Source organism: Cnephaeus nilssonii (genome assembly GCF_951640355.1).
Source record: "Cnephaeus nilssonii genome assembly, chromosome: 18".
Classification (NCBI taxonomy): Eukaryota; Metazoa; Chordata; class Mammalia; order Chiroptera; family Vespertilionidae; genus Cnephaeus; species Cnephaeus nilssonii.
In genome coordinates this window covers 4,308,958-4,333,656 of record NC_137089.1, presented here as the reverse complement: position 1 = coordinate 4,333,656, position 24,699 = coordinate 4,308,958, and the positions used below count along the sequence as shown (strand labels likewise).

General features: G+C 52.3%; 1 protein-coding gene across 1 annotated transcript; it reads right to left on the bottom strand.

Annotated features, from left to right (window-relative positions):
* Positions 1 to 408: 408 nt before the first annotated feature.
* Positions 409 to 23,368, bottom strand: HHLA1 (HHLA1 neighbor of OC90; the record flags this gene model as incomplete). Its single annotated transcript, XM_079796296.1, has 12 exons — positions 409 to 452; positions 2,925 to 3,007; positions 5,709 to 5,865; positions 13,797 to 13,883; positions 13,984 to 14,040; positions 16,008 to 16,091; positions 16,756 to 16,839; positions 16,927 to 17,010; positions 17,714 to 17,794; positions 18,944 to 19,000; positions 22,162 to 22,221; positions 23,290 to 23,368. 12 exons carry the CDS (start codon positions 23,366 to 23,368, stop codon positions 409 to 411), a joined length of 957 nt encoding a protein of 318 aa, XP_079652422.1.
* Positions 23,369 to 24,699: the final 1,331 nt, after the last annotated feature.

Genomic DNA, 24,699 nt, shown 5'->3' with positions numbered 1-24,699 from the left:
CCTTCCATATTGTCCGCGGACTCACGGGAGAGAAGGCAATGCTACTTCCAAAAAGGACCACTTCCAATGAGCTGATGATCTATCAGCGGCGGGGGACGCCCGGCCCCAGGACTCTATAAAGCCCACAGAATCATTGGGTCTGGCCCTGCCGAGGCATCAGGGGTGAGCTAATTAAATGCTTGACCAGTACAGCGGGCTAATTTTTAAGTTGATGATTTTGTATGGCCCTCCAATGATGCTATACACATCCAAGCGGCCCTGGGCAGGAAAAAGGTTCCCCACCCCTGGTCTAGCTGAGGCCGGGTGAATCCTGCCAATGCAGCCCGCTTGGGCCAGGGGCCAGGGGCCAGGGGCAGGGGGGAGAGATGTGGCTGGGTTATGGTTAGGTCCCATTGTTCTCTCAAGGCCTCACACAGACTTGCAGATGTTCTCCAGGCATCTTTGTTTTAAGGCTGAAAAAGAAAAGAAGAAGAAGGAACTCAAGAGCTGAGAAGGAGATGCCACAAAGACATGGGTTCTGATGGCACCGGCTCTCCCAGGGGGCAGTGTGTGCCAGGGACTGGCAGGGAGCTTCCCGGACTCCCTCCCTTCCCCTGCACAATTAGAAAGAACGTGGGCAAGACCCCCGGCTCATTAGCAGCAAAGTTGAGTGGCAAGCGGCTCTCTGTTCAGTGATGTTTTTCTAATGCCCGGCTGTACCTACACACCTCCCCATTTTGCATAAAACGAATCAACTCATTCCTGTGCTGTCCCGTAAATGTAATGTTGTTTGTGTACCACTTTTAATGTGACGAGGGCAAAAGAAGAGCTAACTATATATATATAAAAGGCTAAGTGTCCATCCGCCCAACCGGTAGCTATGACGCGCACTGACCACCAGGGGCAGGAGCTGCCATGACACGCACTGGTCATTTAAAAATAAACAGCACCACGGACCTGGCGCCGACAAACCAACACTTGGCTTCCCCCAAGTGGGACACAGGCCCCGCCACCACCCCGGAGCGATAGACCACCAAATCGCAGCCAACGCTGCCAAGACCCCATGGCGCAAAATGCGACCCACAACCCAGCCCAGCCCGGAAACGGTGGCTGTGGGCATCGGGTAATGACATCACATAGCAACGCCTGGCTTCCTCTCCCTAGCAACTAGCCTCCTTGGAGTTTCTTCAGCCCAGAAACCTGACTTACTTTATAGCAAGATGCAAACGTTTTACAGTTTCACCAAATGTTTGTGAAGCATTTTCACGTGCCTCATCTCATTTGATCCTCACAGAAGTCCTGGAGTAGGTAGATAGGAGACTCGGTAGAATCCTATTTTCTTTTCATTAGCAAGACAGGAATAGTGATATTAAAATACTTCTTCTAATTAATTTCCTTTCAATGTGCCCGAATCCATGCACCAGGACACTAGTTCAATTATAAGTAGTTGGCAAGATTTCCCAGTTCTACCTGTGCCAGGGAAAGGGATTTCTCCTTTGACTATTGAGCCCCCACGTGCCACGCCCAAGGCTTGGGTTTTGTGCTGCAGAAAAAAAGGTGATGATAGAAAGAGAAGACCCCTGGCTGTGTTGCTCAGTGGTTAGAGTGTCAGCCCACACACTGAAGGGTTGAGGGTTCAATCCTCAGCCCTGGTCAGGGTGCATGAGGGAGGCAACCAATCGATATGTCTCTCTCACATCGATGTTTCTCTCTCTTTCCCTCCACCTCCCTCCCTCCTTTCCACTCTCTAAAAAATCAAAGGGAAAAATATCCTCAGGTGAGGATTAACAAGGGGGAGAGAGAGAGAGAGAGAGAGAGAGAGAGAGAGAGAGAGAGAGAGAGAAAGAGAGAGAGAGAGGAAGTGGGGAGATGGATTTGCAGAAGAAATAAGGGAATGTGTTGAGAAGGAATAACATATTGAGGCAAAAGGAAATGAAAATAAACAGAGGAGGCACCGGACACAAAGGGGAGCCAGGAAGCTTGGTTGTAGGGGAGCTGCTGAGTGGTAGGTGGACAGTAAAGCTTGGATGAGGCTTTGAGATGGTAGCTGGTAGGAAGTGAGAGAAAACGGCGCGGGTGGGGGGGGCAAACAAATAAGAAGAGGGTTGTCATGGTGTTCATTTGATGTTCCTTAAGAACCACAAGGAAGGACTGGGCGGCTAAACGGTTTCTGTTTTCAATGTAAAACATTGCCAAGACGGGGCCACGTGAGCGCCTGGCTCACACTGCGTTTCATTAGGAAGGCGTTTTTCACAGAGTTCCATAGAGTTCTGTGGTTTTGGAAAACCAGAGTCCCCTGACCAGACGGTGCTGTTAGAGGGCACAATGGAACGGCCAGGCCTGGCTGGAGCTCCAGGCAGGCGAGATCGGCACTTCTGACAAGACAAAGCTGACGCCTGGCACCCCTCAGAGCAAACGGGGCTTCGTTGCCATCGGGAGGAGGAGAGAGGGACCAACACCCCACTTCCAGCCACTTGGGGTGCCTCTTTTGCTAGAATTACTTGTGTCCATTTGCTTTGGTCGGGAATTTGGGTGTTTCTGCGGGGGTTGTCTTCTGTCTGACATTTTCCTTTGTCTGTAGTTTTAGCTTCTTGGGACTCGGGAAGAATAAACTCACACACAGAAAGCAGCCGTGCTCGATCTGCCTGACTCCTGCTTTTTTTGCTTTTTTAACACCTATTGCAAATACCAAACTGTTAGGTGCGGAGGAATCAGTAACATCCTAGACCAAGCATGTCAGACTCGCGGCCCGCGGGCCGCATGCCTCGTTTATTTGGCCCATGTTAGCGTCTGAGTGTGACATGCTTGCCCGAGACTATTTGTCTAGAATAGCAATGACCAGGTGAGTCCCCGGGCCCCTGCTGAGGCAGGAAATGCACTCAGAGCACCAGACCCTGTCCCCGATGCCTTTGTCCCGTTACAGCACGGCCCAGCGGTGTACTCACTGTGCGAGTGGGACACCCTCTTCGCCTTCTGGCAGATGGGGGTTGCATTCTTCAGAAACCAGGAATAGTACTCAAGACAGTACCTGGAAGTTTAAATCAGAGCTGAGAGCAGTCACTATCATTTGTGGCTGTTAGGAGACAACCAGGATTTTTAAAAAGTCATAATGGCCCAGGCCAGTGTGCTCAGTGGTTAGAGCGTTGGCCTGCACCAAAGGGTCGTGGGTTCCATTTACAGTCAAGGGCATGTAACTGGGTTGCAGGTTAGATCCCCAGCCCTGGTCAGAGCACATGCAGGAAGCAACCAATCAATGTCTCTCTCTCACATTGGTATTTCTCTCTCTCTCTCTTTCCCCCGCCCTCCCTCCCTTCTGCTCTCTCTAAAAATATCAATGGAAAAAATAGCCTTGGGTGAGGATTTTTTTAAAAAAAGTCATAATGGACAATTATCCAAAGCAAGGAAGCCCTTCTCCATCTCTGTAGGGTGTGGGAGGAGAGGTACAGAATGAGTAGGAGAGCACTTATACGTTGGCATCAGAAAGGCTTATTTTCAGTCCTAGCATCACTACCTAGTAGGATGTGTGACTTCAGGCTGATTCCTTAATCCTCTGGGCCTTAGCTTTTTTATCTGTAAATGAAAGGCAGTAACAGAACCTGCACTTGTGGGGATTTGCCAAGTTCCTGAATAGGGCCAGGCTGTCATAGGTGCTCAGTAAACGGTGACATTGATCTATTCTGTGTGCGCGATGGAGCAGTGCTGTTACAGTCAACAACGCGGGAATGCCCTGCTCTTGGCTGGTGTCTGCACCATCGCTTCAGCAGGCGGAGGGGAAACAGCACTGATGGCCCTATAGGAAGAAGGGGTTCAGGAAGAAGGGGTGCAGGAAGAAGGGGTGTATGACTCGCTCACTGCAGGACTCTGGGAATCCACTTTTCCCTTTCAACCCTCAGCTGACGTATGAGGAAGGTGGGCTCAGCATTCCCTAATTTCTCTTCCATCTCCATCATCCTGTGACTCTAGCACACACTGGGGAGCAACTACTCAAGAAAGTTAGCCATAAAGACGTCCCAGGTCCTATCACTCTCAATTTAAAACGGAGGGAACCGAGGCCCAGAGATAAATGGATTTGCCCAAGGACACAGTGCTTTCAAGTGGTAGAGCTGGACTTGAACTCACGGCACCCACTCCGTGCCGGAACACACTGCCGTTCTACTGGGCAAGAAGAACGGGAGAGCCAGGCCCAGCTGGGGGGACACAGAACCCAGCTGTTGCAGAGGGAATCAATGCTGGCAATCATGACAAAGGACTTAGAAGAAACCAACAGGGAAATCTTGTGTAAAGTAGAAATAAAGGGGAGAAAACCCTTGGCTTCTCCATTCTACTGTCCACCAATCTCCTGCCAGTATCTTCCATCAAATGAACTTACAGGAGATGGCTGGAAAGGCATTCTGGGAAATGGGAAATGTACCAGTCGGCCTCCCCGGCCTGTCCTCCTGCCCCCAACACACACACACACACACACACACACACACACACACACACACGGCAGAGAAAGAGCAGAGCGGATCTGAGGGTCGTGTGGAATGATGAACACCACCAGGGGTACTTTGCTGTGAGCGTGTGACCTCAGACTCTCAAGGTGACATCTCCAAACCCAGTCAACAACCTTGACGTGTCAAGCTTGGTCCCCAGCTGGCATGGCCACTGGGTACCTGGTTGCCTCAGCTTACAATGTATCAAGGAGGCGAGAGCTGAGGCTCCAACTTGGCATGAGAGTGGATGAGGGAACGAGGCACCGCCAACCCCAAGTGTGTCTCCTCAGCCAGCAGCCACCGAGTCAGCTGCCCGGGCCTGTGCAGGAGCATTCAACGTCCTCTTCCGTTTCAGCTCCACTCGCTCTCACCACAGCCTGGCAGTACAGGCAAGAACGCTGCTGCCCTTCGCCATGGATGGAATGCCTCCACCATGCGGGCTGACACCTGCGGGCCTGTGCTTCTTGCTTATTGCCCTCTCTGGGTGCAGGGAACAGCCACACTCATGAAGGGACCCAAGACCAGGGCCAGAAAGGGGTGATGGGAAAAGGCTTCCACCCTGACCTTGAGGCTCAGAGCTGGTGGATCACGGAGCCTGGAAGAGCTGAAGGATAGAACGAGTAGACTTTGAAAGTCGCATTAAAGATCTGGGAGACTGACCTCAGACCCAGAGCAGAACTACTTATCTCCGTTGTTTGGCTCCGGGTTTCCAGCCAAGAAGAAATTCCAGAGGACAGAACAGTATATCAGCATCCCAGGGCAGGAAAGTGGCCACGCCTAGACCGTCTTAATAGAAAACGGAGTCTGCCTTCTAATTTTATGGTTCAACCTTCTCATTTGGCCTGCAAATGACAGCTAGGGGTTTATGGAAGACCTGTAATTTAGATGGACACGTCCTCTGATTATTATCTTCGAGCCCATTTCACCAGGCGGAGGCACTTGGGTTTAAGGACCACTCAAAGTCCTCTGTGACCATTCCACCGGGTAGGACACAGTTCAATTCAACTCGACTCCCCTCGATTGCAGTTGGCTCAGCCATACTTATTATGTCAGGCTCTGCACCTGGCTCTGGGGACCAGAAATGGATAAAGTTCCATCCTGGCTCTTGAGAAGGTGATAATCCAACAAAGAACTCACTGGGAAGTCCACTCCTTGAGGCGCCCCTGTCGCCTGTCTGTAGTCCATGCCTGCAGAGAAGCCGTGCAGAATAGGACGCGCATAAATGCCGGACCAGCAGCCTCTGGCCCAGGTTACCTCATGGCCTCCGTCCTGGGGTCCCTCCTCGGGCTCGCGCAGAGGCACTGCTGGAAAAACCGGCACAGCTCCATCAGGCAGGGGGTGAGCTTGTGGGCGGCCCCGGGGCGGGGCCCAGCTGTCACGGGCCCGTCTCTGAGGAGCTGCTGAGGACACCCTAGAAGACACAATCCCAGACCAGTCGAGTCAGCAAAAATGTACGCAGGGGCTCCCTTCGTTCGATTCTGAGCTCAGTGGCTGTGGTCCTGCCCTGAGCTCAGGCGGCTCTGAGACAGACAGGGAAGCCTGGCGTCCTTCACCGTTGCCCCGTAAAGCTGCTGCGACAGGTCTGAGAGGTCGGAGGATTGGAGGAGGACAAGGGGGATCCAGTTCCTGGAGGGAGCCAGACATGGTTCTACTGAGGAGTAAGTGTTCCCCAAGGATCTCAGACATTGAACGGGCTGGGGAATGAGCTAGATCTGGGCTCAACACAGAGACACTCTTTACTAGAAAGTACTCACTAAAAGTGGTTAATGAAGATAACATGACCTACCCTGCAGAGTCACGCAGAGAGAGAGAATAGGCATAACCCAGGGCCTGGCACATAGGAGGAGCTCAATACATACTTATCCAGTGGAAGAATGAGTGGATGTCAAAAAGTTGGTGGCATACTTTGTGAGTGGGCAGAATCACATACTGGAACATGCCAGAACCCTGTTATTTTATACTTAGACTAGAGGCCCGGTGCACGAAATTCGTGCACGGGTAGGGTCCCTAGGCCTGGCCTGCGATCAGGGCCAATCAGGTTCCCCACCTCCCAGCCTCCCCGCCTCCTCCTTCCCTTGCTCCCTCAGCACCCCGCCGCTGCTGGTCACCCGTCATGTTCCGAGCTGCCCCCTGGTGGTCAGCGCACGTCATAGTGAGCGATCCAACTCCTGGTCTCCCAGTCGAACTCCCGAGGGGACAATTTACATATTACCCTTTTATTTTATAGGATTTCTCATTAGATGGGTGGATGGATGGATAGATAGATGATAGAGCTCTATAAGTAACTCTAGGTATGTAGGTATAGATCAAATAAAACAATAGCTATAGATACAGGTAGGCCTAGAAGGCAGGGTTATTTGCAAAAGACGATCGTGCTGGGAAAATCGAAGGCAGCAGGAAAAGAGGAAGATGAACTAGGGGCTGGACTGACTCCATGAGAGAGGCCACGGGCGGGAGTCTGCAGGAGCTGAGCATGCTGGGAGGACAGGACATGCAGCCGTCACTCATTCACAGGGTCTCCGGGAGTCGGAGCCAACTCCACGGCAGGTAACAGCGAGGATCCAGACACAGCCAGCTTGTTTTCTCGAAGCCGCCTGCCCACCGCCCCCACCGGCACCGCGGGCAAGTTCCTGTGGACGCCGGAGGAGGGTGGGCTGCCATTTCCTGCGGCAGCACAATCCCGCCTTTGTGTGTGAAGACCCGTCCACGGCAAGCGGAGAGCGGGGTTCAGGCAGATCGGGGTGATATGAAAGCGGAGACTGTGCAGGCGCCAGCATTTAATAAAGCCTCGTTGACACACGACGGGGACATCAGGAAACCAGTCTGGGAAGGCCTCTGGGATGGGAGGGGCCCGAGGCCCAGGCAGCTCTGAGGGACTCACTTCGGATCCATTCCTCCCTCATGGAAACCGGCTCAACAGCAAGGAGGAGGGTTCCCCCAAAGCTGGGGGCCTGCAGCACAAACCCCAGAACCCGGGGCCGAGCCTCTGACCAGACCCCGCCCGGGAGGCCGTCCTCGCCTGGAATTTCATGAGAAGGAAGTGTGCAGGGCTGGGGAGATCAGGGAGTCCTTGAAAACAGAGAAAGGTCAAGTGCACCCAGAGCATGGGGTTGAATTTCGGAGTCATCCTGCCCTCCTTCCCCTCTAACATCACGCCCGTTAGGACAAGGCCCACTCGCCACGTGCCCAGTGCTCTCACGGGCGCTCGCTCAGTACCAGCGGCTGAGTAACCCCCCGGAGCCCCAAGTGCAGAGCCACTGCCACACACATCATCGCGCTTCAGACAGAGCCTGTGGGGAACAGACGTCTCCGTGCCCAGAGCGATGGTTATTATTCTCGCCATGTGGCCTCGGCACGGGGTTCTGGAAGCCGAGCGCTGGGCCCGCCTCACCGGTAAACGGTGGAGCTAGGATGTGGGTCCCGGAGTCTGACTCTAAGTGGCTCACACACACCTCTTCTTATGGGGCTGCACACCCTCCCCCCAAACCAACAAGAGCGATGAGGGAGACAAGTGCTGGGACGTACGTGAGACGTGAACGCGGTGGGGTCCCGGGACCGGGGTTGGCTCCTCTCCAGCGGGGAATGGCCGCAGGAGATCATCTGCAAGGAGCAAGGAGGGCCTCAACATCGCAAACACAACGGCCTCGGGCTGACCTCACAGCCAGAGCATCACAGCGCCTGGAGGATGAAGAGATCTCGGGACCCATGGGGAAACTGGGACCAAGAAGGAGGAGGTGATTAACCCAGGCTCCCGGGCAAGGTAGCTCACAGCAAGGCTGGGCGCTCCCGCCTGTTCTCCTGCAGGACCAATAAGTCCAACAGCCAGCACTGTCTGCCCCCCCGACCCACGGCCCACGGGCCTGCCCGAAGCTGTTCCTTCCTGTGGTTTGGGGCTCTTACCTGTGTGTGGGTACCGGGGGGCCGGGGCCTTGGTTGGACTGGCAGTCTGTGTGCCGGGGGTGGGTGTTCCTGGGCGAGATGGGAGACAGGTGAGCCTGCACTGCCCAGGATGCCTGGCTGGGAGCAGGGGCCCTGGGCCACCCGTCCTGCCCTGGGCATCCGATGTTGGTTACCCAGCCAGGTGCCAGGCAGGGCATTGAGGACGCAGCGATGAGTGAAAAATAGCCCAGCTGGCGTGGCTCAGGGGTTGAGCGTCGACCTAGGAACCAGGAGGTTATGGTTTGATTCCCGGTCAGGGCACAGGCCCCGGTTGCCGGCTCGATCCCCAGTGCGGGGCGTGCAGGAGGCAGCCGATCCATGATTCTCTCTCATGGTTGATGTTTCTATCTCTCTCTCCCTCTCCCTTCCTCTCTGAAATCAATAAAAAACATACATTTTTTTTTTTTTTTAAAGCGGGGGACCTGGGGGAGAACATCCTCTCTTACCTGAGGCCGGGCTGGTCCGGGAAGGGCTGCCGTGTGTCCCGGCAGGAGGCTCCGAAAGGCTCCCCGTGGTCCCCGTGTCCTTGGCCTCTGCGGGCGACGTCGCTGCGGAGGAAAGCGCTTCCCAGGGCGGCCCTCCGGGTGTTTCCTCGCCGGTGGTGGGAGCCCCGGGCACGGGCCGTGTGGATGCCCAGGCCGGCCTGCCGTCTGTCACCCATGGAGTTCCGGCCGCCCTCCTGGTCGCTGCGCAAGCGACAGTCACAGGCCATTTCTATGCTTGAGCACTTCGATTTGGATATAAAATTGCTAAGACACCGAAATATCATCGCAGGGTAAATGCACAGTGCCTGCATAGTCTAGATACTCTAGGGCAGTGGTCCTCAAACTTTTTAAACAGGGGGCCAGTTCACTGTCCCTCAGACCGTTGGAGGGCCGGACTATAGTTTAAAAAAATATGAACAAATTCCTATGCACACTGCACATATCTTATTTTGAAGTAAAAAAACACAACGGCAAAAACACCCGCATGTGGCCCGCGGGCCGTAGTTTGAGGACGCCTGCTCTAAGGCAGTGGTCGGCAAACTCATTAGTCAACAGAGCCAAATATCAACAGTACAACGATTGAAATTTCTTTGGAGAGCCAAATTTTTTAAACTTAAACTTCTTCTAACGCCACTTCTTCAAAATAGACTCGCCCAGGCCGAAAACCGACTTCTGCGCATGGGCCACGAAGTTTCAATCGCACTGTATGTGCGCGCCCGCACGTGGTATTTTGTGGGAGAGCCACACTCAAGGGGCCAAAGAGCCGCATGTGGCTCGCAAGCCGCAGTTTGCCGACCACGGCTCTAGGGACTTAAACACGACCAGGAACCGGAATAAATGGACCAAACTCAGTGTTAATTTCCCAACTACCCATATAAAAACACCCCCAAGCCCTTGGGACGCCCCAGCACTCTCGACATTATTCCCAACCATGCGTCATAGTGGAAAGGACATGAGGCTGAGGTGAGGCACCCAGGGCGTGAGCTCTGCTCCTGCTGTAAAATTTGGGGCTGGTTACTGGATGGTCTTCAGTTTTGTCATTGAAATGGAGATCATAAAGACACCCGATAGTACCAGAGGATGGTGATGAAGACAAACCTTCCCTGGTGGGTCTTGTGAGTAACTGCTAGCGATTCGCACTTGTTCATTCCCATGGTGGGAATTAAAATTCACCTTTTTTTCAAGTTTTACAAAACGAATCCCCTTGGAGGATTTTAAACCTCTAAGCTGAGAACAGTTGCCATCTTCAAAATATTCAGATTTCTTATCCAGAAAAGGGTATGATGCTTCGTTGATTTAAAGTTGCTTTTTAAAAAACACGTCCATGAAAGCTGTGTAGCTTTGTGTACATAAAGCCAGCACCTCTGTGAGGAACCTGGCCAGGAATATTATCGTTTCTCTGGCCTCTAGCAATCACGCTGTAAAGCTTCCTAGTTTTGTGTCTCATGATGCCGGCTAATGTACTAAGGACCTTTCTAGTTAATAAGTTGATTCCTTTTCCCCATCCTTGTTTTCCTGCTGCCCGACTCTTTTTTTTCCCCATTCGAGACCCTATTGTATTTGCCACCTTATTAGTCCAGCCCCTGTAGCCAGGTGACAGTAGCTGCCTCTAGTGATAACGTCTTCCTCCCCCAGTAACGTTTCCCTAATAGCTGCCTCTCTGGAGAGTGTCTCTGTCTCCCTCTCCCTCTCCCTCTCCCTCTCCCTCTCCCTCTCCCTCTCCCTCTCCCTCTCCCTCTCCCCCTCCCCTCCCTCTCTTTCTCCCTTTCCCTCTCCCTCTTCTCCTCCCCTCCCCATTCCCCTCCCCATCCCTCTCCCTCTCCCTCTCCCTCTCTCTCTCTCCCTCTCCCTCTCCTAAGAATGTCTTTTTCGATAATAGCTGCCTCTCGCATATTGTCTGGACGAGTGATTGCCTTCAGGTTACTGTCCAACCCCATGGCTGCATGCCACGAGATTTAGGGACTCTAAGGGAATATGGTGTTTTCTTTAACTGAATTTATTGGGGTGACATTGGTTAATAAAATTATATAGGTTTCAGGTGGACAATCCTATAAGACATCATCTGCATATTGTATTGTGTGTTCACCACCCCAAGTCACGTCTCTTTCCATCACCCTTTATCCCCCCTTTGCCCTCGCCTCTCTCCCTCAACCCCCTTTCCCTCTGGTAATCACCACGCTGTTGTCTGTCTATGAGGTGGTTGTTTTCCCTTAATCCCTTCACCTTTTTCACCTAACCCTCCCCCCGGCCCCTCCCCCCGACAGCTGTGAGTCTGTTTCTATTTTGTTAGTTTATTCTCTTCATTCGATTCCACATGTAAGTGATATCACATGGCACCTGTCCCCCCTCTGACCGGCCCACTGCCGGCAGCACCATGCTCTCCAGGTCCATCCACTTCCGCCAGAGGCAGGAGTTCCTTCCCCTCCACAGCCCAGCAGCATGCCATGTGACCAGTGAATGCACCCCTGCTTTCTATCCACCATCTGCTGCTGGGCACTGGCTGCCTCCCATCGTAGCGAAGGTAAATAACGCTGCAACGGATATAGGGGTGCATATATATTTTTTGAATTAGTGTTTTGGGTTTCTTAGGATATATTCCCAGAAGTGGGATCCTGGGTCGAACAGCAGTTCCATTTTCAGTTTTTTGAGGAAACTCCATACTGCTTTCCACAGTGGCTGCACCAGTCTGCATGCCCACCAGCAGTGCACAAAGGGCTCCTTCTCTCCACAGCCTCACCAGTACCTGTGGTTTGTAGATTGATTGATGACAGCCATTCCAACAGCTGTGAGGTGATATCTCATTGGGATTTTAATTTGCATTTCTCTGCTGATGGGCGACATGGGGCATCTTTTCATATATCTATTGGCCATTTGTATGTCCTCTTTAGAGAAGTGTCTATTCAGGTCCCTTGGCCATTTTTAAATTGGATTCTTTGGGGGGTGGGGGGGTTTGGTGTTGTGTTTTATAAGTTATTTATCAATTTTGGACATTAACCCCTTATCAGATGTTATCGGCGAATATGTTCTCCCATTCAGTGGGTTGTCTTTTCATTTTGCTGATGGCTTCCTTTGCTGTGCAAAACGTTTTAGTTTGATGTAGCCCGATTTGTTTATTTGTTCTTTTGTTTCCTTTGCCCTAGGTCCGTGGTCAGCAAACCACGGCCTGCGAGCCACATGCGGCTCTTTGGCCCCTTGAGTGTGGCTCTTCCACAAAATACCACGGCCTGGGCGAGTCTACTTTGAAGAAGTGGCATTAGAAGAAGTTTAAGTTTAAAAAATTTGGCTCTCCAAAGAAATTTCAATTGTTGTACTATTGATATTTGGCTCTGTTGACTAATGAGTTTGCCGACCACTGCCATAGGTGATGTATCAGAAAAAAATATTGCTCTGAGGAATGTCTGAGATTTTGCTGCCCATGTGTTCTCCCCGGCCTGCTGCCCGACTTATCGATTCTTAGCGCCGTGGGGAAGCCCTCTCTGGCTCTCCGGGACAAGAACTCTGGAGTCTAGATCGCGGCTAGCAGTTCACTTGCCTGTGTCTCTATCCCTGGTGTGTGAGCTCAGGAAGAAAGGAAACATTGACAGAGCTGTGCTGTTCACAGCTAGCCTGGTGTCTGGTATAAACCACATCTGGATGGATGGATGGATGGATGGATGGATGGAAGGATGGATGGATCGATGGATGGATGGATGGATGGATGGATCGATGGATAAATGACTGGTCCATTGCTGGAACTCATTGACTGAAAAAGAGTCATCTCAGTTGTATCTTATTTCCAAACAGGATAAGCACGCCTTTTGCGTCTTCAGTGCAAATGCCACGGATGGTGTCCACAGAGATGGTGGGGAAGGAGGACGCTCTTGGCCCACCATCAGCGGTAGCTTTTCGCGCTGGCATCGTCATTAACATATTCTTGGCATCATTATCCAGCCAGCTGCACGTTAACCTACCCCTGTCATACAGTTATGCTGAGTGCTTTTCACCATTTCGTGTGAATCTCAGGAGAGACGTTGCTAAATGCTCTGCTGGAATAAAAATGCCTTTTTGCTCAATATATTTCAAGTCTGTAAGGGATTCCCATTGGGGATGCTGGGTGCAGCGTCCTAGGGAACTCTCTGTACTGTATTCACTGGAGGGTGGAACAGGGCAGAAGAAAGGGTGAGAAATCTTACCTGAGCCTGGGAGGACGGGAGAGACGCTGTCCGGCGTGGCCGTGACGGTGGCCTTGGCGAGGAGTTCAGGAAGCCCGACTGTGCTCACCGCCTGCTCTCGCTCCGAAGGATCAGGCACCTCGGCCCAGGGAGAGGCTCTCTGAGCAGACACGCTGGTGCTCCGGGCTGTGCGTGGAGGCCTTGTCCTTGGCGGTGTCTGCTGGCTTGTGGGTGTGAGCTTGGAAGCCGCAGCTGTCCCCCTGGTGGCTGTAATATTTGTGTCACTTTGGACGTAAAGAACTGTTGCGTCACTGAAAGGTCATCATCACACAGCACACATTTTGAACACAGAGACCAAACCTTACTCAGACCAGCACCACCTGTCACCAAAAAGACGGTTTCTCCGTGAATGACAAATTAATCTAAAACATCAGCCTCTGCGAAGCAGCACAGTGAACAGAAGGCAAAGCTGTCAGAAACCCAGCGCGAGGCAATAGGGAGCAGAGCGGACTGTGGCACACAGGAGGAAGGTGGCTCTCTGACGGGGGGATGAGGGCGGCAGCTACTCAACACCAGTTGCTTGTTGCACGAGTGAGGGGGAGGATCCAGGGTTGCCAGATCTTTTGCAAAAATTAAAATGGCAACATCCTCCTTTCCAACCCAGGATAGCTAAATGAAACCCTGCGGGCAGCGTTCCGTCTTCCGTTTGCCAGGAGGGAGCCTGGTCTGGAGACTCCGGAGCCGCCGTCCGGGCGGTTTCCACTCACCGGGAGCAGCGGCCAGGCTGCTGGTGAAGGTGTAATGGATGACCGGAGATTTCTCCGCCAACTCCCAGAAGTCGGAAAGGTTCCGTCCTGCAAAGACCCCACCGACAGGTTCCATCTGGGCCCGCCTGCTGGGGGCGGCGCCTACGTCTCAGCTCAGAGAGCGCGTCCAAGGCCGGCGGGGGCTCACCTGCCTTCCCTGTCATCACGCAGATGAAGATGCAGTCGGAGGCATTCGTCTGACTCACTGTAAGACAACCGACAGCACCTGCCACTGAGCAACGGCTCTGGGGCTGCCGCGTCTTCGGTCAAAACGCAACGAAGCTGGAAATGCCCGGCGCCGGGGCTGTGGGAAATGGGGCTGTGTCTTCGCTCTGAAGGCAGCCCTGCTTTTCGGGGGGGCTTTGGGGGGGTGGGATGCAGGATAATGAAATGGCTAAGGGCACAGCCTCTGGGGTCAGCTCCCTGGTTACAACATCATCCCTGCCACTTACTAGCTACCTGAACAAGGGGGGACTGCTTGACCTCTCCAGGACTCAGTTTACCCACCTTTAAAACGGTGAACATTCTCATCCCACAGTCCCTTATTTGCAATTTGCAAGTCCCCAGATCTCTGTACGATGGGAGGTTTTGTGTCATTTTGGTACCAAACTCATTCGGTGGCCAAACCTGACTTGGCAGATGTCAGGTTCTTTGTCGTCTCTATCTCTCACACGTGGTGGGCAGGGTCACCCTCTGCTGATCGAATAGGGCGTCTTTGATGACAGGAGGCCACCCTGATGCTGCTGGAGGTTGCGTCATGGACGATGCAGACACCCTATTAGACCCTCACACATCCGGGAGCTTCTGAATTCCTGACATACTTGCCCCTTCAGGGACTGTGGGCATGTGGTTGCATGGCCCTCGTCAGGTGGTTTTGATGACACCATGAGAGGGGCGTGAAGCTCTAAGTATGATGCCTGACAGATAGAAAAGCTCAATAAAGAGTTGTAATACTTGCTAGAGGCCCGGTGCATGAAATTTGTGCACTGGGGGGGGGGGTTCCCTGAGCCTGGCCTGCACCTCTCGTAGTCCAGGAACCCTTAGGGGATGTCCGACTGATGGGTTAGGCCCGCTCCCTCTGTGGGGAGTGGGCCTAAGCTGTCAGTCGGACATCCTTAGCACTGCCAGAGGTTGGAGAGGCTCCCGCCACCACCGCTGCGCTTGCCAGCTGTGAGCCCTGCCTTGGCTGAGCGCACTGACCGCCAAGGGGCAGCTCCTGTGTTGAGCGTCTGCCCCCTGGTGGTCAGTGTGCGTCAGCGACGGGTCATTCCACTGTTTGGTCAATTTGCATATTAGCCTTTTATTATATAGGATTATTAATATGACACTATCATCATATGAATTAGCATAGTGACCAAGGGCGGGAACGTCAGACCTCGATCACCTGGGTCTAGAATTCTATCCTGCAGAATGGTCTTGGGCAGGTCCCTTAACCTCTCTGTGCCACAGTGTGCTCACTTGTAAAGTGGCGATAAATATAGTGCTATATGGGGTGCAGCCGTCATTAAATGAGGGAATACGCGGTAAGCCTTTAGAAGACTCCCTGGTACGTGTACCTAATGACACCTATTATTATCTCTCTTTCTCCCTGTCTCCTTTCTTCTAAAACAGTCGTTTCTCCAGAGTGTAGCAAACCATCCTCCCGAGGAGCCCACGTGTTGGGCTGCTAGCTAAATCTGTGCTTTGCGAAGTGGGTCCCCAGGGAAATTGCCTGAGGTATATGACGCCACCTTATAAACGAGGCATGTCTTTCTCAGCTCTAGGTAGACATGGGCTTTGGCTCCATATATATCTCAATCTGAATTCTGAATAACCTTGAGCAAAATATTCAACCTCTCTGAACCTCAGTTTTCTCATCTTTAAAATGGGAGCATAGCTGTCCAACAGAAGCTGTTTCCTTGAATCTGCCTAGACTTCCCCCAACTTTGAGCCTTGGATTCGTCCTCCAATGTTCTGAACCAGGAATAGCTCTGGCGGGAAGATGGAACCTTCAGGTGCTGGTGGTTGAAACGGGACACACTGGTTGTCTAAATTAAACTTACGCTAACGTTCCTGGCAGCCTGGCCTAAGGCAGGGGCTGGGGCAGGGACTGGGGTGGTCCGCTGGGTTTGATTACACTCCGTGGCAGATGCCAAATCTCAAATTTGCCAAACATTTTCAAGATAAACACACCTGAGAGGATAGAGGTCGACTTAAAAATCTCTGTGAGGTAGCTGGTGGAATTTCCAATGATGTCCACCAGTAGGGCTGTGAAATCTGCAAGACAGATTGAGGAGGTTTAAGTTTCTGAGACTTGAAGGGGAAAGTACATTATATTTGGATATTTCAGAGTCAATTTTACAAGTTTGATTCAGTTCAGTGACTTGAGGAATATTAACAATCATATAAATGCCACTCGTTGTTTTAAAAAGTCTTAATTTCAGGCAGGCGGAAAACTTTTTGGACCCACCATTACAAATCCTCTTTGTCCTCCATTGCCCTCTTCCCCCACATCCTTGTCTGCCAACCCCAAGAGCTGTGCAAGGCCACATTATTGAGTAATGGTTTTTCTGATTTGTTTTCCCCCGTTATCCTATAAACTTCTACATGATCTGCAACACCCTTCCTGTCTCACCCCACAATCTTCCACCTGACAGGTCATTGGTCTGATAGTTTAAGCAGTAGCTAGTCCCACCCACATGACAGGTCATTGGTCTGATAGTTTAAAGCAGTAGCTAGTCCCATCCACCTGACAGGTCATTGGTCCGATTGCTTAAGCATTAGCTAGTCCCGCCCACCTGACAGGTCATTGGTCCGATTGCTTAAGCAGTAGCAGTACTGCCCACCTGAAAGGTCATTGGTCCGATTTAAGCAGTAGGTAGTCCCACCCACTTCATAGGTCATTGGTCTGATTATTTAAGCAGTAGCTAGTCCCACCCACCTGACAGGTCATTGGTCCGATTGCTTAAGCAGTAGCAGTACCGCGTGGGGAACTTGGCCTGGTCCACCGTCTTCAGGTTAGAAACTGTGAAGAGAAAGTCCACAGAGCGGCCCTGACACCGCCTGGCCCTGCGGGGCCCCGCTCACCATTATCGCCCCACGAGGCACTCACTGTTGTAAACGGCCACGGACAGCTTGTGGAAGGCGAAGGAGCTGTAGGACGTGATGCTGAGCAAGGAGAAGAATCTCTTGCTGTCTGCCAATGACATGGAAATAAAGAAACAGACACACGCTGCTGACCAAAATAAATAACAACATATATTCGCAAACCGGTAACAGAAATTAATAACGCAGCGAACACATAATAAAATAACAAAAAATAAAATAAAAGCAAATTAAAAATGCAAAAATACACGTCACTTGGCTGTATTTTCGGTGCTCAGTAAAGAATTGTTGAATGAATGGTCCTGGATCTAGGACAATTCTCCCTCAAGGCAGTCATGACCGGAAACTCGGCGCCTATGGCGTGTGGGACAGGCCCGCTCTAAAGTGCTGGCAACCCTCCCTCACTGGGGTGTTTCCCTCCCGTCCCGAGTTAGCCAGGACAGCACAGCCTCACTCAGCAAGGGGAGCTGGCACACGCGTGTGCCCCAGGTCACAGAGTCCAGCGGCGAAGCTGGTCCAAGGCCGAGGGGGGCCTGGATGGTGCTTTTAAGCAAAACTTACCTTTGTTGTTGTTGTTGTTGTTAAATATATTTTTATTGTTTTCAGAGAGGAAGGGAGAGGGAGATGGAATCAATGAGAGAGAATCATTGATCGGCTGCCTCCTGCACGCCCCCCACTGGGGATCGAGCCCACAACCCAGGCATGTGCCCCGACCAGGAATCAAACGGTGACCTCCTGGTTCATAGGTCGAAGCTGAACCACCAAGCCACGCCGGCCGGGCCAGAAAAGCTTACCTTTTAAAGCTCTGCTCAGCATGTCGTTCACCAGCTCCGTCAGGTTCAGGGCGGACAGGTCCACCGCCCTCGCAGGCAGCTCTGGAAGAGAAGTGCTTCCTCACTGCTCACCTTCAGGTGCCTCCTCTCTGGGGAAACGGGAGCCCCCAACCCCAGCCCCCCGCTGCTGCAGGAGCCCGGAGGCCTGCACTTCGCCGCCCTCAGGCTGGTGACCGTGACAATCGCTGGGGACCGTGTGAAAAGGCCGATGCCCAGTCGCTGCTGGAGACCCTGGCCTCCTGGGGCCACAGGGGCCTTGCCATGCACCTTTCAAAGAACAGGCAGGGATTCCGATGCAGATGCCGGGGACTCATCTGCCCGCCCTCTACTCAGGTAGGAGACGAGGCTCAGAGAGGGGGAGAAACTGGCCTACATTTGCACAGCTGAGCCCCGGGAAGGAAGGGGTCAGGACCTACTTCCTCGAGCGGAGAGCCCGGGGACTTCACAATATTAGGTCACTCGCTCACACGGCAGTTTGTGGCGTCCAAGAACCGGTCAAAGGAAGTTCTGAAAAGCCAAGGCGTTCAGTCACTCTTGGATCATTCAGCAAATACGCCCCGGTGTGGGGTTAAAGGGTCAAGGAAAAGGAGCGGGTCTCCAGCTCCCTCTCTGTGGCTCGGGTGGGAGGAGGGAGAGTCACGTGCATGGCACATAAGGAGCATCAAACAGGGAACGGTGCGGCCGTGAGCGCCTCTATCAGAGCACCAGCCTGGTCTAGGGCCGTGGTCGGCAAACTCATTAGTCAACAGAGCCAAATAGCAACAGTACAACGATTGCAATTTCTTTGGAGAGCCAAATTTTTTAACCTTAAACTTCTTCCAACGCCACTTCTTCAACATAGACTTGCCCAGGCCGTGGTATTTTGTGGAAGAGCCACACTCAAGGGGCCCAAAGAGCCGCATGTGGCTCGTGAGCCGAAGTTTGCCGACCACGGGTCTAGGGGGACGGAGAGGGCTCCCGAGCGTGGAAGTGAGTCAAGCCAAGATGTGAACGGCCATGGCGTGGGCTGAGATGCCATTCGCTCATTCAGCATTTGCTCCTCTTCTAGTTGCAATGATGACTTTGCACGGGGCCTTCCGGTGGAGAAGGTGCCTTGTGCCCATTCCAGAGCTGGAAAGGTCAAGGCCCGGAGAAGCTGAGGCGTGTGTCCCCGAGTCACAGTGTCACAGTTGGGACTGCAGGCCTCCTTACCTGTAGCACCCAGGAAAGCCCCGGCTCTTTCCTTCTCGGCTCCTTCATTTCCGGCCCCTGCAATGCAAGTTTTCAGGACTCAGAGGGCCTCGCGGGAGCACAGCCTCACACAGTTTGTAACACCCCACGAGCATCTTGTCCAACACTCCCTGGAAGCGTGAGGACACTGAGGCCCATGAAAAAGGGGAGCGATGTTCCTAATGCCCACGCCTGGCTGGTGGCCCTGCTTCCCCTCCCCCCAGCCCCAGCCCCTGGCGATCACCTTCCTCCTCCCTGCTTCTGTGCCTTTGACTGTTTTGGCGATAGCACAGTGTTTGTCCTTCTGACGCCGACTTGTTTCCCTTGGCACCAAGCCCTCCAGGCCCACCCACGCGCTGCCTCTGCCAGGATGGCCTCCCTCTTTCGGGCTGAACAATACTCCACGGTGTGCCAACCCCACGCTTTCCTGGGCCACTCCTCTGGGACTGGACACTCAGGTTGCCCCCTGCCTTCCAAGTACCCTGTTGAAAGTAGGTCCAGCGATTATCAGGCTTTTGGGTTAAATAGCAGAGCTTTGGGGTGAGAGGTAGGGGTGGGGGTGGTGGCTATGGCTCCCCTTTTTAATAATATGGTTGTGTGTGGGGAGGGGAGGGCTGGTTATGTTACAACAAAAGGAAGCCTGAGACACTCACTCACCATCCAACAAGCTCAGCTCCCCCTCTGAGCAGCAGGCCACCCGAGAGCCCCCCCTAAAGCAGCCGCTCTGCAGCCTTCGGCGGCACTGACCACTGGGCCTGTCACCGGCCAGGAAGCAGAGGCCTCCACACAGGCCAGGGGTGAGGGCCGCTGGGTTAGGATCTCCAGGCCATAAGGATGCTACAGGCTGCCGGGCTCGCAGGATCCCTGCACCTGAATCACGGGCCCTGAGCCATCTTCCCAACCAAGAACTTTTCTTTCTCTCTCTCTCTTTCTTTCCTTCCTTCCTTCCTTCCTTCCTTCCTTCCTTCCTTCCTTCCTTCCTTCCTTCCTTCTTTCCATTCTTTTCATTTATTTATAATATTTTTATTGGTTTCAGAGAGGAAGGGAGAGGGAGAGAGAGAAAGAGAAGCATCAATGATGAGAGAGCATCACTGATCAGCTGCCTCCTGCACGCCCCACATTGGGGATTTGAGCCCACAGCCTGGGCATGTGCCCTGACGGAAAATTGAACCGGGACCTCTGGTTCATAGGTTGATGCTCAACCACTGAGCCACACTGGCTGGGACCAAGAACTTGACTCAAACACCACTGCTTTCCCAGAAAAAAATCATTTCCACCACTCCCTCTTCATATTGACAAGCCCGTGGGTGGGTTTTGATAACAATATTTGAAGTGTGACTTGAACTCCCTAAAGCAGGGGTTTCTGAATAGGATGCTACACCACAGCCTTTTCCAAATACATTTCTTAGACCATTGACAACCAGTGCTCTCTCTATACATCAAAAGGCCGCCATTCTAGTGACTTTAAAATGGAAGGCATTGGCACTTTCCATACTTATTCACGCTTAGTATTTTTTTTATCGCCTTTTATCCATTGGACAGCAGAATTGTTGTTACCATTTAAAGAGGAGGAAACTGGAGGCTCAAACAGGGGACAGGTTTATTGGAAATTACTCTGCTTAGCTGTAAAAAAGAAGGATTTCTTACCCTCTGGGGCAGCATGGAGGCTATCATGCTAAGCGAAATAAGCCAGTCAGAGTACGACAAGTATCACATGATCTCACTTATAAGTGGCATCTAAAGAACAAAATAAACCCACAAACAAAATCTATCCAGAGGTATGGATGCATGAAACAGTAACAAATCTCAGTGGCAGCAAGGGTGGGGGGTCAGGGGGAGAGGGGACAGGAAGAGATTAACCAAAGAACATCTATAATAATAAAAGGAAAATATGCTAATTAGACCAGACGTCCTTCTGGACGAAGCTGGGGCTGGAGCAAAGCCGCCAGGGTCCCAGGGGCCAGCCGGTGGCCGGAGGGAAGCCGCCCGGGTCCTGGTGCTGGAGGGAAGCCGGTGCCGGCAGCCAGGGGAAGGAAGGCCTACTCTTGCATGAATTTTCGTGCATTGGGCCTCTAGTTTATACATATACTAGAGGCCTGGTGCATGAAATTCATGCACTGGGGGAGGGGAGGTCCCTCAGTCCGGCCTGCACCCTCTAGCAGTCCAGGAGCCCCCCGGGGATGTCCGACTGATGGCTTAGGCCCACTCCCCACAGTTGGACATTTTTAGCGCTGCTGCGGAAGCGAGAGAGGCTCCCGCCACTGCCGTTGCGCTAGCCAGCCGTGAGCCCAGCTTCTGGCTGAGCGGTGCTCCCCCTGTGGGAGCACACTGACCACCAGGGGACAGCTCCTGCATTGAGCGTCTGCCCTCTGGTGGTCAGTACATGTCATACTAACCGGTCGCTCCGCCATTTGGTCAATTTGCATATTAGCCTTTTATTATATAGGATGTATAACCCCTGAACACAGACAATATCATGGAGAAGGCCTGGGGTGGGGCAGGGCTGGGTGGAGGGGGGCAAAAAGGGAGAAAATGGGAGACATCTGTAATACTGTCAACAATAAACACTTTTTTTTAAAAAAGGAAAAGAAAATGACTCTGCTTAGACACAAGCAATCGATATAATTGGTGTCCTCAGTGGGCTGGGAGAGCATTTCGACTTTACACACTTAGTACCATTCGCATTTTGACCCATAGGAATGTGCTAATTAAAAGTAAGTGAAATTTTAAAAAGAAAGAGTAATCTCCATCTCACTCCCCGAAAGCAAAAGCATACAAAAAATTTATCCCGTGCATTTAGCAAAAGGTGAGAACCAGAAACCCAGCCGCTGACTCAGAAATGTCCTTAATGTTAGAATGCATTCACCATCCTGCCCAGACACCAAAAAAGAAAAAAAAAAGGCAAAGAAAGATGGACTTATTTCAAAGGCGATGACGGCAACATATTACAATACCTCCCATTATGAAATCTTCCTTCACTCACAGAACATCAGGGTCTTTGTGGGTTTAATGAGATCACGAGAATCCAGGAGTTCCCTGAGCCACAAAGCAATGAGCAACTCATAGAAACTGCACCTATGACTGTTAGAGCTTGAGACATAGACACAATCCCCATTTTACAGATGGAGAAACTGAGGCCCAGAGAAGCCAAGGCATTTGCCCCAGACAGAGTGAGCTGGGAGAAGCACCTGCCCGTTTACCTGTTGTCAGGGGGAAGGCTGTGACCGTTTCCTTCTTGGCTTCTCCTTTAATAGCAGCCACTAAAATAAAAAGAGTTTTCATCAGAAAAGTTATCACCCAGACATGACCTCAGAGGGAATGAACCCAAAATACTCCTGTGAAAGACGAGAACATTCTGATCTGGAACGGGGAAGCAGCTTGCTGAAAATCCCACACGTAGTTTGTTCGTTCAGTCACTCAGTCATCAAATATTTATCTAATCGCTAGACTAGTGCTAAGGATTGATAATGTTATTCTGCACCAGGGCTGGCGTAGGCATTGTGCGTGTTAGGTGCCAAGGTAGTCTGATGATCAATGGATACAGACTCCATCCTTATGGATCTTAAATTCCAGGTGGGAAGGCAGACATCAGACTCAGGGTATGACTGTGAACAATGAGGGCTTATAATGGAGCCTGATGTAATCTCAGTGACTGAACGCATTCCCTAGGAGGTGGCATCCAGCTGAGACCTGAGGCGGAAGAGTACGCCAGTAGGTTAACTGGCGGAGGGGCTACTCAGTGTCCAGCTAACAGGTGCTCAGCATCTGAGATGGACAGGAGTGTGACTTTAAAGAAGTGAAAGAGGCCAACAGTGATGGGACTCAGGGAATGAGGAAGGAGGTGGGGGTTGCAGGAAGTGGCCAAGGTGCGGGGGTGGGGGGGGCAGTTATGTCCATCAGGTAAAGGATGTGAGATACCATCCAAGAAGAAGTGGGCGGTGGTGACTGGATAACTATTTGGAGGGGACAGAAATGAAGGAGGAGCTTGGAAGGTGACACAATGAGATTTATGAGGAGATCAGTCAGGCAGGTGAGTGCAGAATGGATCGTGGAGGAGAAGCAGGAAGCTGATTTCGAGGCCCAGGAAGGAGAAGACGATGTTTGGACAGGAGTGGGAACAGTGGCAGGGAAGATAATTCTGTTGCGTAAATGGCACGCTTGCAAAAAGTCGGAACAAAACCAGGGATGGGGTCGTTATTATTGCCATTTCGGCCAAACGCATTGAGGATTCGGGCCTGAAATGCTGGTGGTTGCCAGCCTGTAAAGCACAACGAATACCCACGCTCAGCACACAGACCAGACACTTCCCGAGCTCCGACCAGACCCACCTGTGTTCCAAAGGCACAGGACGCAGGCGAGGCCCACGCGCAGCCTCCCCGGGGCGCCGCGCACCAGGAAGCCCGGCATGCTGGGGTGCTCTGGACCACCTGGGAATGAGCAAGCGGTTGGGGGAAACCAGCTGGCTTACCGTCCACGTGGGTTCCGACCGGCCTTGAGAACACTGCCTGGGAGTCACTAGAAATACATTCTGAAAAGACTCCTTATAGTTAGGATAGGGGAGGTTATGCCGAGGTAACAAATTCACTCCACAATCTCACTGGCTGCATTCAATAACCAAAGTTGATTTCCTATTTGTAGTCCATCGTCGCTGCATACTGGGGAGTGACTGCTCCACTCTGTCTCTCAGGGACCCTGGCTGCTGGAGGCTCCATGGTCTAGTAATTCTCCATCTGGTCCTTGTGGCCGCCGTAGCCATTGATTTATTGTGCAATGGAAAGGAGGGAGCCGGAAGACTGTGTACCCTCTCTCTCTCTCCTTTTTAAAAAATATTTTTAAATTGATTTCAGAGAAGAAGGGAGAGGGAGAGAGAGATAGAAACATCAGTGAAGAGAGAGAATCATTGCTTGGCTGCCTCCTACATGCCCCCAACTGGGGATCGAGCCCACAACCTGGGCATGTGCCCTTGACCATAATGGAACACGGGACCCTTCAGTCCGCAGGCCGATGCTCTATCCACGGAGCCCCGCCGACCGGGCCTGTGCACCAACTCATAAATGCTCTGGCGGGCAGTGACACACACTCACTTCTATTTCCAGCCCACGCCAGAGTCGCTCATGCGGCCCCGCCTAACCGAAGGAGGTCTGGGCACAGAAGGGGGAATCGGTGTCTAGCCCATGGTTTTTCTGGCTGTTTAGATGGGACTGCCCTCCACATGCAGCACCACAGCTGCTTAGGAAACATTTAACGCACACGCGTATGTGAGAGCTCAGGCTTTCTTGCCTTCGCTGCAGCACCGTGTCCCCGCGGTCCTCCTGGGACTTGCTGTGCAGAATCAGCGTGACAGTGAACGCTGCAGAGCTGAGCCTAATACGAATAATGGTGACAATTTGCTGAGTGCTTGCTGTCTGGGTGCCAGACACCACACAGAATGCTGTCTGACGCATATCATCGCTTAACAACCACAGAATCTCTGTGTGTGTCAGTATTCGTGTAATTCCCATTTAGCACCCAGCCTGCTCAGACGTGATTTGAAAAGAGCAGGCGCTTGCCATTGGTGGAGAATGAAACAGATCTGGAAGGCGAATTGCGGGGAGCGGGGAGGAAAGTGCAGAGGAAGTGGGGTTGAAGAAAGCGACTTAGGAATTGAGCATCTTTATGGCAGATTAAGAACATCTTTTAAGAAGTTCTGCTGTCCACCTGGATGGACCCACCTTGGGAATTTTGTTGAAAGATCCTAA